This window comes from Corythoichthys intestinalis, chromosome 4, assembly GCF_030265065.1.
Source record: "Corythoichthys intestinalis isolate RoL2023-P3 chromosome 4, ASM3026506v1, whole genome shotgun sequence".
NCBI lineage: Eukaryota > Metazoa > Chordata > Actinopteri > Syngnathiformes > Syngnathidae > Corythoichthys > Corythoichthys intestinalis.
In genome coordinates, this window is record NC_080398.1 from 31,763,912 (window position 1) to 31,778,903 (window position 14,992).

The window sequence follows — 14,992 nt, forward strand, 5'->3', positions numbered from 1 at the left end:
TTGCCGATCCGCAAAGACAATCGACAACCGGGGTCGTCATGTCAAATAATCCAGGATAGTTATGTGTGATTTTCCGCTTCGAAGACTTTGAAACATCACTCGGTTCGGGTTAGCATGTCGGCTAGCTGTCACGCCTTCTGGTTTGTTTACATTCTCCGAAGCCGGGGAAGGGAAATGACATATGTCCGATTTAGGTGTCATAAAATATCGTTCGGGAGGTGCGACAGTAAAGGTGAAGTCGACAGTTTTGACCATTATGGAGTAATTTTGCCATGTCGTCCTGAATAAATGCATTTTTATTATGTCATATTCCATTCAGCACAAGACTTATTTGTCATGACCATGCCATTTATTTAGCAATTGGGGAAAGCACAAGACTTATTTGTCATGACCATGCCATTTATTTAGCAATTGGGGAAAATACTTGGATAAAAAGAATATCCTGTAAAAATATTGAAGTAAAGAGACAGAAACAATGACATTTTGCCGCTCTCTTTGTCGCGTTTTCCTCGTTGTGAATTGTTCCCCCTCGACGGGCTGACTGGTCCTTCTCAAGCCATTTATATAGCTATTGGGGAAAAATACTTGGATAAAAAGAATATCCTGTAAAAATATTGGAGTAGAGAGACTGAAACAATGACATTTTGCGGCTCTCTTCGTCGCGTTTTCCTAGTTCTGAACAATTCCCCCTCAATGGGCTGAATAGTAAAACCGATGAGCCCAGTCTACCGCTGACGTCATCCACCTGTTGGGGACGCTAAAGCCCTATAATGGTAGGCGTGGCTAAACGGCAGATTAAAAGACAAATTTCTCGTCATCTGTGCTTTGCTAAATTGTTGTATATAGTCGAATCGTCTCAAAATATGATTCTAATTCACATAATAATGCCATTTAAGACTTTTTTTCTCGTGTCGTATGCTCTTTAAATTAGGGCTATCAAATTTACCGCGTTAACGGCGGTAATTAATTTTTTTTTAATTAATCACGTTTAACGCAATTAACGCATGCGCTGCACGACCCACTCACGCATTGTCGCGTTTAATCTATAAAGGCGCCGTTTTACCCGTGTATAGAGCTAAAAGGCAGCGTAAAATGAGTAGGGTGAAACTAAACTAAAACTAAATGCAAACTTTCAAAACAAAAGCATTACAACGGCACTTTAATTAAACCAATACTCGATGAAGCAAAATTAATTTGCATGTTTTTTCTAATCGAATTACTCGAATTAATCAATTAATCGTTGCAGTATTAATATGAACTGACCATAACTCCACAGCCAGTTTAATTTAGCAACAGAAAATTTGGTAAAAGTGTCTACCATGAGATGTTACTGTGTTTTTCTGTGCCTTAGGGGGTTGCCTTCCCACCACACCAGTGATGGACGACAGCGCATGCGACCCTCCCTGCGTTCCACCGACGTCTTACTGCAGCGAGGTGAGGCAGGAAGTAAAAGTCTGGCGTTTGTTCTCCACACAAAGCAAATATTCCATCAGTCGTGCGCTGCCCCCTGCAGGCGGGTATGTGTATGTGCGAGGAAGGCTATACGGAGGTCTTGTCGAGCAGTGGGCTCCTGGACCAGTGCGCCCCCATCCCCATCTTGGAGATCCCCACGGGGGGAGACAAGAAAGGGGACGTCAAGACCAGCCGTGCCATAAACCCAACATTGACCACCACCACGCAGCCCGGACGCTCGGGACGCACGTGGTACCTGCAGCCTTACGGACCAGGTTATGACATCGTTTCTTTAGTTGTCTCTGGCCACTAACGGGAAGACTCAAATATCGAGCCAAGATGGTGTAGTTCATCTTTTAGTGCTTTTACTTAGCTCAAGTTTAAAGATATCATTGGAGGGTTATGTTTCCAAATTATTTTTGTGCCTTTCATCTGTTTTTATGGTGCCCCAAAAGAGACATCGACAGAAATAAAATAAATTTAAACCATTTGGTGCTTACCAGCAACAATTAATCGATAGGGTTGGGCATCGAGCATCGATGGGAACCGGTTCTAACATTTCGATGGTCCCGGAATCGTTCGAACTTTTCAATTTCGATTCCTTGTTTCGATGCCCTGAGCGCCGAGCGGAAAAAAATTGCTCGAGTTCAAAGACTGATATTTACTGTATATAAGAGTTGAAATTAGCCCCGTGAGAAGTTCATTTTATTTTAAAAAAATCATCGAGAAGTTAAGACTTTAATATAAACGATACAATTTTTTTGACCCTGCATTTTTTTTTTACCATTCCTCTTAAAAGAATCGGAATCGAGTATCGTTCGGAACCGGAATCGACACGTGGAATGGGAATCTGAACCGAAATTGTTCCATTTCAAACGAAGCCCAACCCTATTAATTGATTAACTCGAATAATTTGATTAGATAAAAGCTTCAAATCAAATTTTGCTGCTCCAAGTATTTGTTTAATTAAAGTGGAGTTGTAATGGTTTTGTTTTGAAAGTTTGCATTTAGTTTTATTGATTTGGGTGGATACACTGCACTCTAGTGGCAACAGTGAATACAACATAAGTCATGCAACATGGCTAAATCCAGATGCTCCCTGTTAAGACCAACAATAAGGTTGTAAGTTTTTGTTTGAGCTAATGTTTTTTATGCAATCATAATTTAGTTAATTATTATTAGCAGTTTTGTGGGAATATGTGTTTGAATATTTTATTAAGAACATTATAAAAAAAAAAAGTTTATAGCGTTCAAGCTAGTTTAAGCGGACTTTTGCTATGTAAGTTAGCCAATTGTTCTTTTGTTGTACTTAGATCCTCATTTTTTTATTTATTTTCATATCGTTTGAGGTTAAACTCAAGTATTTTAATTTATTTTTAAATGAAAGTGCAATTCTGCATAGTTTGAAGAAACACTCGGTCGTTATCTTTTGTGTTCACATTTAATGTTCCTTTAAAAGTGCACAATGGTGTCTGCAAAAAAGTCAGATATCTACCTCATAACTATCGCTTAATTGTATTTTTTTTTTGTTACTGTCGTATTTTCTCCGATGTTATATGATAATCGATCCAAACACAGAAAAATAAAAAATAAATTTTTTTAATTTAAAACCATTTAAAAGGGTAAATATATGAAAAAGAAAATATCGACCACTCCTTGATGTCTGCGATTTCTGCATCACGAGCCTTGTTATATTACCATGTTTCACTCATAAAAATACCCCCCAAAATCCAGCTGTGGCCATTCACGGCAGTGTTTTGACACTCAGTGATACATTCTACATGGAGTTTTTGGGTCGAAACAAGGTAAGTACGCGATAATATCTCGTTAAAGTCATGGCGTCTTTTTAAAAATGCCATCCTGTTCAAAAATTTTCTTCCCCCAGAAAATTGAGATTTTAAGCTTTCCAATGATGTATAACACATGCATATGAGACAATTTTGAAAGTTGGCCGAATTGGGGGTCTCAGAGCGGAACTTAAGTCACCTCAGTGTTTTCCACCATATATATATACTCTATATACAGTATGTATATGTATATATATATTTGGGCTGCAGCTATCGATTAGTTTGGGAGTCAATTAATCGATGAAGTAGTTCGAATAATCGAGTAATCGGATAAGGAACATGAAAAATTAAAATACCTGAGCTGAGCCTCAAACAGTATAAAAAACAATAAATAAATAAATGAGGATCTATGCACAACAAAAGAACAATTGGTTAACTTACATAGCAAAAGTCCGCTAGCTTAAATGCTATAAAATGCTAACTTTTTTTTTTTTTTTTTTTTTTTTTTTTTTAATGCTCTTAAAAAATGGTTCGGACACTTATTCCCACAAAAATGGCTTAATATACCTATAAGCTAAATTCAGAATGCATTAAAAAAAACATTAGCCTAAACAAAAACTTAACAGGGAGCAGCTGGATTCAGCCATGTGAAATGAGACAGACTAGAGGGCAGTGTATCCACCCAAATCGATAAAACTAAATGCAAACACTCTCAGAACAAACCATTACAACAGCACTTTAACTAAACGAATACTCGAAGCAGCAAAATTTAATCCGAATCTTTTTTTCTCATCGAATGTTCGAGTTAATCGATTAATCGTCGCATCACTAACATATATATATATATATATATATATATAAGGGCTGTCAAATGATTAAAGATTTTAATCATGTTAATTACAGCTTAAAAATTCATTAATCGTAATTAATCGTAATTCAAACCATCTATAAAATGTGCCATATTTTTCTGTAAATTATTGCTGGAATGAAAAGATAAGACACAAGACGGATATATACATTCAACATACGGTCCATAAGTACTGTATTTGTTTATTATAACAATAAATCAACAAGATGGCATGAACATTATTAACCTTCTCTTAAAGCGATCCATGGATAGAAAAACTTGTAGTTCTTAAAAGATAAATGTTAGTACAAGTTATAGAAATTTTATATTAAAACCGTTCTTAATGTTTTCCTTTTATTAAAATTTGTAAAATTTTCAATCAAAAAATAAACTAGTAGCTCACCATTGTTGATATCATTACACCATGCTCACTCCCCAAACCCATAAAATCATTTGGACCCAAGCGCGAGCAGAGGGCGCCAAACAACAAAAAACAAGTAACAAGTGACAAGCTGGCATTACACTGCTGTCATTTTAATCTGAGCGGGGCATGTGCGTTGATTGCGTCAAATATTTTAACGTGATTAACCCTCGTGAGGAATAAGCGGCATGGAAAATGAATGAATGAATAATTTAAAAAATTAATTACCGCCCGCTAACGCGATAATTTTGACAGCCCTAACATATATATATATATATATATATATATATATATATATATATATATATATAGCGGCACGGTGGCTGAGTGGTTAGCACGTCTGCCTCACAGTTCTAAGATCAAGGGTTCAATCCCGGGCTTCGGCCTTCCTGTGTGGAGTTTGCATGTTCTCCCCGTGCCTGCGTGGGTTTCCTCCGGGAACTCCGGTTTCCTCCCACATCCCAAAAACATGCATGGTAGGCTGATTGAACACTCTAAATTGCCCGTAGGTATGAGTGTGTGCGTGGATGGTTGTATGTCTCCTTGTGCCCTGCAATTGGCTGGCAACCAGTTCAGGGTGTCCCCTGCCTACTGCCCCGAGTTAGCTGGGATAGGCTCCAGCACCTCCGCGACCCTCGTGAGGAAAAGCGGCATGGAAAATGAATGAATGAATGAATATATATATATATATATATGTTTTCCATTATAATAGGCAATGAATAAATCGAGAAATGTGAGTGTTCCTTTTTCAAAACTAAATGACTACAAATTCAAGTCATCAAGCGTTTGATCCACAATGCTAACTAGTCAGTCTTCTTCCACAGACGGCAAATTGAAGATTTGGGTGTACGGCGTAGCGGCAGGCGCCTTCGTGCTGCTCATCTTCATCGTGTCCATGATCTACCTGGCTTGGTGAGTCTATACCTCCTTCTTTCTCCTCATCCTTATTTCTCCTCATCATCATCACATCACCTCCTTCATCCGCCCTCCGCCACTCGCCACCATCCTGACGGCGAGGGCAGCAGCTACTGCGCCCGGCTGCATCGCTCCCTGGCCTCCCAGGAGCACGCCGCCAACGGGGGGGTTATGTGGACGGGTCAGCAGGACCCCAGTGGGACGCTGTATACCTGCCCCGATTGTCAGGAGCTTGCTGAAAGCGGCGGCAGCTGATCAGAGCAAGACCCCCTAACCCCTGCATGCCGTTCCTCAAGTGCCTGCGGCCCCTCCCATCGCGCCCTCCGCCTTGTAGCAGGTCGGTCAGCTCCGACGAGCAGGTGAGGAAATAAAACACATCCCATGTATAAGCAGAAGGGCTGAAGCAATGCATTAGATTGCTTGATGTTGTGTTGCTGCCCTCATGTGGTCAAATCCTGCCATTGCATTCTCCTTTCTCGTCATCGTCTGTGTTGATTTCATTTTCCAGCAAGGGGCAGCATTGTCACATTTGTACTTTCAATGTACAACGTTGACAAAATGTACTTACTGGCTATTTCATTACGTACATCTGTGCTCAATGGCGGACTTGGCAATTTTGGGGCCAAAGGCGAACATATTCAGGGGCCCTCTTCATGGGTCAGGGGTTGAAAAGATGAGAAGGGTGTGGAGGAAATATATTCCGGTACACTAGGGCTGTCCTAAATGACAAATTTTCTCCTAAATTAGTCAGCCAAGTAGTTTTACGATTAGTCGACTAATCTAATAATTTTCTTTTTTTAAACTAATTAAGATATGAAATTTTTGTTGACACTTATTAATTCACAAAACCATTTTGGAACACTTAAATTCTTTATTAAATGTATAAATAATCATGTAAATAACAATAATTAATCACAAATAAACAATGAGGTTAAATGCTGATAGCATTTACTAGTGCAAAAGAATGGAAAGTAAACAGATTCAAAACACTGACTTTGCCCTTCCAACATTATTCAAAACTATTCTTAGCATTATTATTATAGTATACTACTATATATAATAGCAGTATAATAATTATATTAATTATTCATTGCCAGTCATATTTATCATTCAAATGGCTTTCTTTTTTGTTTTGTTATTTGTTTGTTTGGTATGCTGACATAATTATACATGACAAATAGTTGGGGGTGATGCTGGCTCCGGTGCTTGTTGGGGGCCCCCTACTGGTTGGGGGCCTAAGGCAATCACCTACTTCGCCTGAATCGTAGATCCACCTCTGTCTGTGCTTTGTAATCAATTAAATACAATACAGTAACAATTCAATTAATTGTGGGGATGCTTACATTGATTACATACGTTGCTGTGATTGATTCATGCCGTTCCAACTTCAAAACATTAGAAAAATTCACGGGATTTTGGATTTCCTCCCTAACGTTCACAATTGCGCCAAAAACATGTTTTTTTGTTGGTTTCATGACTAAAAAAAAACATTCATTTCCGTTGGCAAAAATAGTTAAATTTTTCAAATTCACATTATTCACACATCAAAACATTCACAAAAATCAACTCCCTGATGTAGCAACAAAAAGCCTTCAGCACATCGGGCTGGCGTGACGCGAAAAATAAACGAATTAAAGATGATCTCATTCTCTGATGTCACATCCGCCGTCTTCCTTAGCCCGAGACTCAGGTCACTCATTTTCACGCGCGGGTTTCAAAAACTTGAATAAATATATCGATTGCTTCCACACATTACTACGGCGCCCCCCGGGTGCCAGGGTAAAAAAAAAAAATCATAGCTAATCTGTACCCACAGTTTAGTAATCTGTGGGTACAGTTTACTAATCTGTACCCAGAGATTACAAATCTGTGGTTCGAGGTTACAAATCTGTACAGTTTAGTAATCTGTACCACAGATTACTAAACAGTAGTAATCTGTACCCACAGATTACAAATCTGTGGGTACAGATTAGCTATTTTTTTTGTGCAGATACTAAACTGTACCCACAGATTACTAAACTGTAATAATCTGTACCCACAGATTGCTAAACTGTACCCACAGTTTAGTAATCTGTACCCACAGATTGCTAAACTGTACCCACAGTTTACTAAACTGTAGTAACCACAGATTACTAAATTGTACCCACAGTTTAGCAAACTGTACACACAGATTACTAAACTGTACCCACAGTCTACTAATAAAAAAAAATGTGCAAACACAACATGCCATATTGATTGATGACACCTGAAAGCGAAATTTTAGATGGCTACCAAAGAAAACATGTAATAGCTACCTTTTAAAAACCCTTTGTTCGCCGAGGGCAAAACGTGCAGGTGCTTGCTCGGTCGTTCCCTCTGCGTTTGGAGTCCCCGCGAAACATTGGTGACTACTGTTTCTGGGTCATTGCTAAACTGTGGGTACAAATTAGTAAACCGTGGGTACAGATTAGTAAACTTTACCCACAGATTACTAAATTGTGGGTACAGATTAGCTGTGATTTTTTTTTCCTACCCTGGCACCCGGGGGGGGGCGCCGTACATTTCATTTTGGTGCATAAAATACCGCATGTATTATGAAATAAAATTACTTTGTGTCACATGCACTTTAATCTCCAAAATTATGAATGCAATTGTTTCTATGTTTTATTTATTTATTTGTTTTTGGTTTTTTTAATTTGAAAAAAAAAAAAAATCTACCACAACATTCTTTTTTTCTCCCCAACACCAGGGGGTGCTGCAGAACCACACTTCCCGCACCACTGCCTCTAAGTGTCCCAAAATTAACAGGAAGTGACCCGTAAATGCCCCAAAATCAACAAAAAGGGACCAATGCACAGGAAATTATAGAAAAATGCAAAACTGGAACTGATCCAAAATGTACAGGAAGTGACATCATATTGACCTAAAATGTACTGGAAGTGACTCATTGAGTTCAGCCAATGAGTTCACATAGAAGTCACAGAAAATACCCCAAAATTAATGGGAGGTGAAAGCAAAGCAACCCCACACATTTTTCGGTTGGAAATCCCAATTTTTCTTGTAAGTATTTTGAATATTTACTTCCAAAAATCCCCAAACTCAAAGGAATTTGATCATAACCCAGTGCACGTGTACCTAATGAGCACCAGTGAGTACATGGATGCAATATGATCAGAACACATATTCTCGCTAACCATGCTAATCTGTGTCTGTGTGCCAACGGCAGCAAGAAGCCAAAGCGAGTGGAGCGAGCGAGGCAGCATCAGAACAACCGTCTCAAACCGCTGACGTTGGCCTACGACGGCGACACGGACATGTAGTTTCCCGATTTTTTTTTTTTTTTTTTTTAACAGCACGAAGGCGAGACAGCAAATCCTCTTAGAGCACGTCTCTTTGTTTTCTAAAAGTGCTCTCCTCCTTCACAATTTTTTTTTGCCTTCATGACCTCTGCAGTGTTGAGTCAAATGCCTTTTTCCTTACCCCCCCCCCACCCAACCAAGACTTTTTTTTTTCACGCTGAGCCGCAGCTGCCGGAGGCTTTACGGGATATGTCGCATCCTCCTCCGTTGCCAAAAAAGATGATAAGGGATGAACGTGAGGCAAATCTCCATAAAGGGGTTTAAAATCGGCCCAATCCTCGCGCCGGACAAAAGAGGGACGCCGCCACCGCTTGGTTGTTGTTGGATCGGGGCGGCCGTCGCCATGGAAACTGCTCCCGGCTCGGTATCCGTCGCCGCTAACGTGCACTATATTAGTGCAGCAAATGACTGCTGATGCCATAAAAGAGGAAAAGACAAAACAGTGTTAGGGACACACTGCAATGAAAAAAAAAGTGTTGATGGCAAAGTGGCGTTAACTCATTGTCTGCCATTGACGGTGGAAGACGTCCCATCCGTTTGAACATTCGTTCATTCGCTGCCAGTCCTCCCGTTCAAAATGCATGAGACGTCAATCATCGTGAATGAGAGCCAATGGGTTAATGTGCATTTTGTTTAAAAAAAAAAAAAAAATGGAACATGGATCTTTGATTATTAAATTCTGCCAAATAAAATGTTTTTTTCCCCAAAAGGAAGATTAAAAATTAAAGATTAACAAATGTTAAAATAATAATATTAATAAAAATAATGAGGAATAATTTTTCTCGTGAAATCTCGCCCGAAAAATTACATTTTATATAAGGATTTTTTTTTAACCCAACATTTTTCATGCATTCCAGAATAAGGTTTCAAAGTATTTAAAAAAAAAAAAAATACTGTTTTTTTTTTTTTTTTAAAGCATATTAACATTAATGAAAAAAGAAGAAACTAGAGGAATACATTTAAAGCAACACCATATTTGATAGAGCAGGCACTCCCTTTTGCGTATGAAACAAGTTAGTGAAATACCTACTCTGACCTCTTTGACCTTTGACCCGAAAATCCCCAAATTTAAACACTTCTCCATTTTAATCTTACAAATATATCCTGCAAGCAGTGTTGTTTTTGGCAGCCATTTTAATTTTCGTCCTAGTCTTAGTCTTTTGGACGAAAATACTTATAAGTCTTGATCATATTTTAGTCATTTTAAAATGTGTTTGTCTTCGTCTAGTTTTAGTCGACAATTCTCTAAATGTTTTCATCCATAAAATTCAAAAGTTTTAGTCCATAAATAAATAAATGAATAAAAGGTTTCCACAATTTCGAATGAACATGACAGACGAGCACCTACCTGTAGAATCTACAAGGACATCACCATTTTCATGATGATAAAATAAGAAAATAGCACATTATTTGCAATTAATTCAACTCACCTGGACGCCTCGAACTGCATGTAAAATGTTTTCCAAGAGTTTAAGAAGACACTGCGCTAAATGCTAATGCTAACGCAAGCGCTATGCCAATACGAAGGCTAGGCTAACGCTACAAAGTTTACTGTGTGATGATCACTCAGCACAGACCTTTAAAGACTAAAGCAACATGTCAGATCTAGCCAAGATAAGAAACCAAAACTTACCAAGCAGCACCTGACATGTTTCACAAAATGAGCCTGGAATGGGGTGATGAGGAGGAGGTGCAGCACGTCACATGAGTGACACGGCCAAACACTGCTAAATGCGTTGTAACAACACATACAATAAGAAAATATCACATATTGTGAATTTATACCGGAAACTATGGCGAATTTTTATCTCTTCTCGTCAGACGACAACTGGCATCCATCTCGTTATGTTTTTGTCTCCCAAGACACCTTTTTTAGAGCGTCATTGTCATGAAAAAAATGTTCATTGACGAAATGTTTTTGTTATCGTCATTGTTGACGAAAACAACACTGCCTGCAAGTTAAATAAAAATCCATTTTTTCGTTCCTGAGTTATTGCGAAACTCTGACCTGACCTGAAGTTTTCTGACTTCTGTGACCTTTGACCTACGTAATTACCTCAAAATTTAATCATCTCTCCATTTCATGTTTCAAACTTAGCCTGATTTTTTTTTTTTTTTTTAACAAAAAAAAAAAATTAGTAAATATCAAAAATTCAACAAATGGTTCGGTTTTTTGTTCTTTCCTGAAAAATCTGAAAAAATGACTTTTTGCGAATGAATTACTTCTTTTTTTTTCCCCTCTAAAAATGCAACTAATTATTTTTAAATATGTGTGTTTTACTTAAAACATGCCTATGTTTCTACCAAACAATATTAAAATAAAAATATAAAACTAAAAATTCAACGAATGGTTCAGTTTTTTGTTCTTTCCTGAAAAATCCGAGAAAATGACTTTGTGTTAATGAATTATTTCTCTAATTTCTTTTTCCCCTCTAAAAATGCAACTAATTATCTTTAAATATGTGTGTTTTACTAAAAACAGGTATTCATCGTTTCTCCCAAAACAAATACTAAATTACTCCGGAAATCTTTGTCCCTCAAATTATAATTTTCCATTCTGACACACACAAAAAACTTTCTCACAATTATTTTTTTTTCCTTTCAGTGTGACCCTAATACTCATTTGTAGATAACATCATATGTATAGATTTTTTTTATTGCAAAAAAAAAGTACCTTTTGTCGTTTGTGGAGGTCATCTAATGTATCATGTGAAAGCTGAAACACGTATTTCTCCTTTATTTTAAAACACAGGAACTCTGACATTTTGCTTGAGGCGGCCATTTTGACACCATTTCTGTAAGCTCTTCTAAGACAATCTTGACGATCTTCGAAAATTCAGTCCCTGAAATTGGTTCGACTTTGCAACATAAAATTCGGTAGGTGGCTTCTATTATGTGCCGACCCACAAAAAAGTCCAAAAAGCCAGAGGAAATTTGCCAGTTCGCTTCGAAATAACTTATTTCACGGTAATTTTTAAGAAATTTAAAAATAAACAACTTTTAGCTTATAAAAATTCATACCCCCATGCCAATTTAACTTAGCAACATGACATTTGGCAGATATGTCTGTCGTGAGTAGACTCACAAAAACAGTCTCGGTAACGAATAACCGAAAAGACACAGAAAGTCTGCCACTTTGGTTTGAAACAACCGTTTTAAGGTATCAGTATTTTCAAAATATTTTTAAAAATTCAGCCACCGCAAAGCCAATTCAACTTACCGACGTGAAAATTGGTTGACATGTCTGTCATGAGAAGATCCACAAAAAACTCCATAACAAGTGTCTGAAAAGCCATAGGAAGTCTGCCACTTTGATTCAAAGTTACTGTTTAAGGGTAATTTTTTATCAGTATTTAAAAAAAAAAAAAATGTTAAAAATTCAGCCCTCAAAGCCAATTTAAATTGGCAACATGAAATGTGGCTGATGTGTCTGTCATGAGTAGACGCACCAAAAATTCTCAGTAACCAATGTCGGAAAAGACATAGTTATAGACATAGTTTATTTCAGGTAGTCCCCGGGTTACGACGTACTCGATTTACGCGATTTTGACTTAGCAAGATCTGAGTCTCGTCCACCATTTTGTCTCCAGTCGTTTCTCTTTTTTCTTTGTTCAAAACGACACACATTTTAACAATAAAACATTTGACACAACACAATTAGAGGTCAAACATCCATCTAGTCCAGTGGTTCTTAACCTGGGTTCGATCGAACCCCAGGGGTTCAGCGAAGATAAAGATAACGCAGAGCCCTATTTTCGTACGCTGATTAAATGTAGGCAAAGTGGCTTTTTAAACCAGGTTTTGGACTGGTTTGCTCCCAATTTACAGGTTTAGTCCATTTCTTTTAACTGGTAGTCCTCGAACTGATGGGAGTTGGAACTGGTTTGCTCAGTGGAAGGTTGACTCGCACTTGGTAAGAGGGAATACAACAGACTAATTGGCTCTGTGATCTCAAATTTTGACCTGTTAATAAAACATGCTTTCAAAATGAGAAGAATTTGGAACGGGAATTTGCTAAATTATTAGCTTGTTAGTTTAGATATGGCGGAAAACACAGACAAGACTGAAAAAGCAGTTTCTGCTCTTGCACTCTTCTTTAAAAGAAGCTGCTGTATTTTAAGCCAAAACAACTCTTATGTTTGATAGAACAATATGTCTATATGCTGCCATAGTAGATTCATGGCGCACTAAGCTTCTGAACTATTTTTAATTTGTCCGTTTTACCCTGAAAACCCCCGTTTACAGACGTCGCGCAACCGCTTTTGTTTTAACCTAGCCATAAAAAGAGGGTAATTATATTTATTATTCAAAATGTCTGTAATTTTTGGTTTAGAATCATTTATTGGTCTAATATTTAGTTTAAAAAAATATATATACTTTAAGGAATTATTCACTCGCATATTTTAAACTTTTAAACGAATTACGTCACAATGAAAAATTTGGCGTCTGTAAAAAAGTCACGGATATCTAACTCATAAAAATTGCTTAATTGTATTTTTTTTTTGTTACTGTCGCATTTTTCCCGATATGTTAGATGATAAATAATTGATCCAAACAAAAAAAAAATTTTTAAATAACATTTAAAAGGGTAACTATATGAAAAAGAAAATCTCAACCACTCCTTGTTGTCTGCCATTTCTGCATTGCGACCCTTGTTATATAACCATGTTTCACCCATAAAATTAAAAAAAAAAAAAAAAAAAAAAAAAAATCCGGCTGTGGCCATTCACAGCTGTGTCTTGACACTCAGTGATACATACTACATGGAGTTTTGGATCGAAACAAGGTAAGTACGCGATAATATCTCGTTAAAATCGTGGCGTCTTTAATTCTGCTCTCTCGTGCTCTCGCCTCCAATTAGGGTTTTGCTGTTTAAAAAATTTTTTTTAATGCCTTCCAGTTCAAAATTTTTGTTCCCCCAGAAAATTGAGATTTTAAGCTTTCCAATGATGTATCATGCATACAGTACAATTTTGAAATCTGGCCATATTCGGGGTGTCAGAGCGGAACTTCAAGTCACCTGAGTGTTTTCCGCCATATATCGGTTTTTAATTTGAAAAAAATTGCTTTATGATCTAATTCTGAAGGGTTCGGTGACTCCACAGTGGGGTTCGGTACCTTTATCAAGGTTAAGAACCACTGATCTAATCTAATCAATATGTAAATTTAGTACAATAAATTAGCCTAATTGGCCTGAAAAAAGTCCGCAAGCTTAAATGCTACGAATGCTAACATATTTACAATTCTCATAGCAAATCGCTCACACGTAACTCCACAAACTGTAGCTGTGAACCTAATTTCAAATGCATACACAAACATATATTAGCTGAAGCAACTTACAGCCTTATGTGGGCCAAACCAGAGCACAGCTATCCTTTATCCATGTCTGAGTTCTGAGTCTGCTTCTCATACAAGGTAACAGTCCAGCCAGACCCAACGCTGCCACCAGAGGGCAGTGTATCATCCATCATTAAACAAAATACAATACTTTTAGACTATTCTTATAGTTATTTTGAGATTTAGGGGTACTTAAAGGCTTCATTCCGACTTACACGGAAATTCGGGTTATGTCGCCAGCGTAGGAACAGAACTCGTTCGTAACATGGGGACTACCTGTTCTTTTGTTAAAAGTGGCCATTTCAGGCGCATTTTGGCAAGTATTTTAAATACATTTTAAAAATTCATTCCCCCCAGCCAATTCGACTCAGCAACATGAAAATTGGTAGGCATGTGTATCATGAGTTGACACAAAAAAAAAACTCTCAACCAGTGTCTGAACAGACACAGGAAGTTTGGTTCAAAGCTGCCGTTTCAGGGCCATTTTGGCAAGTATTTTAAAAAATTGAGCCCCTAAAGCCAATTCAACTCAGTATGGTAAAAATTGGTATACATGTTTTTCATGAGTAGACCCACAAAAAAAAGTCTCCGTGTCAGAACATCCCAGGAAGCCCATACTGTAATTTTTGTCTGAAGCTGCCATTTTTAGGTGATTCTGCCTATTTCTCAAGGTCATTTCAAGACCAACTATTCCTTCAACTTTTGCCTGATTGCTACCGAGCACGTATGTTAGCTAGATGGACAATGCGAAACTTGTAATCTTGTTTTGTTTAGTCATTGTGTGTGAGCCGAGCATCGCGGCGAATTTTCATAACTCGCCATTAAACCCCCAAACGCCCCAAAGGGATTCACTGGCGCCTCCTACTGGCCAATCTCCTTTCCGATTTTTCTTTCA

General features: G+C 37.7%; 1 protein-coding gene across 1 annotated transcript in view; it reads left to right on the forward strand.

The window, feature by feature from the left end:
• The window catches only part of thsd7ab (thrombospondin, type I, domain containing 7Ab), a 303,730-nt gene extending 290,361 nt beyond the window's left edge, over positions 1 to 13,369 (forward strand). Inside the window, exons 25-28 of the mRNA XM_057834514.1 lie at positions 1,352 to 1,434; positions 1,514 to 1,727; positions 5,332 to 5,419; positions 8,628 to 13,369. Coding sequence (XP_057690497.1) covers positions 1,352 to 1,434; positions 1,514 to 1,727; positions 5,332 to 5,419; positions 8,628 to 8,721 — 479 coding nt within the window. The 3' untranslated portion in view covers positions 8,722 to 13,369. The remainder of the gene's footprint in view (positions 1 to 1,351; positions 1,435 to 1,513; positions 1,728 to 5,331; positions 5,420 to 8,627) is intronic.
• The last annotated feature ends 1,623 nt before the right edge of the window (positions 13,370 to 14,992 follow it).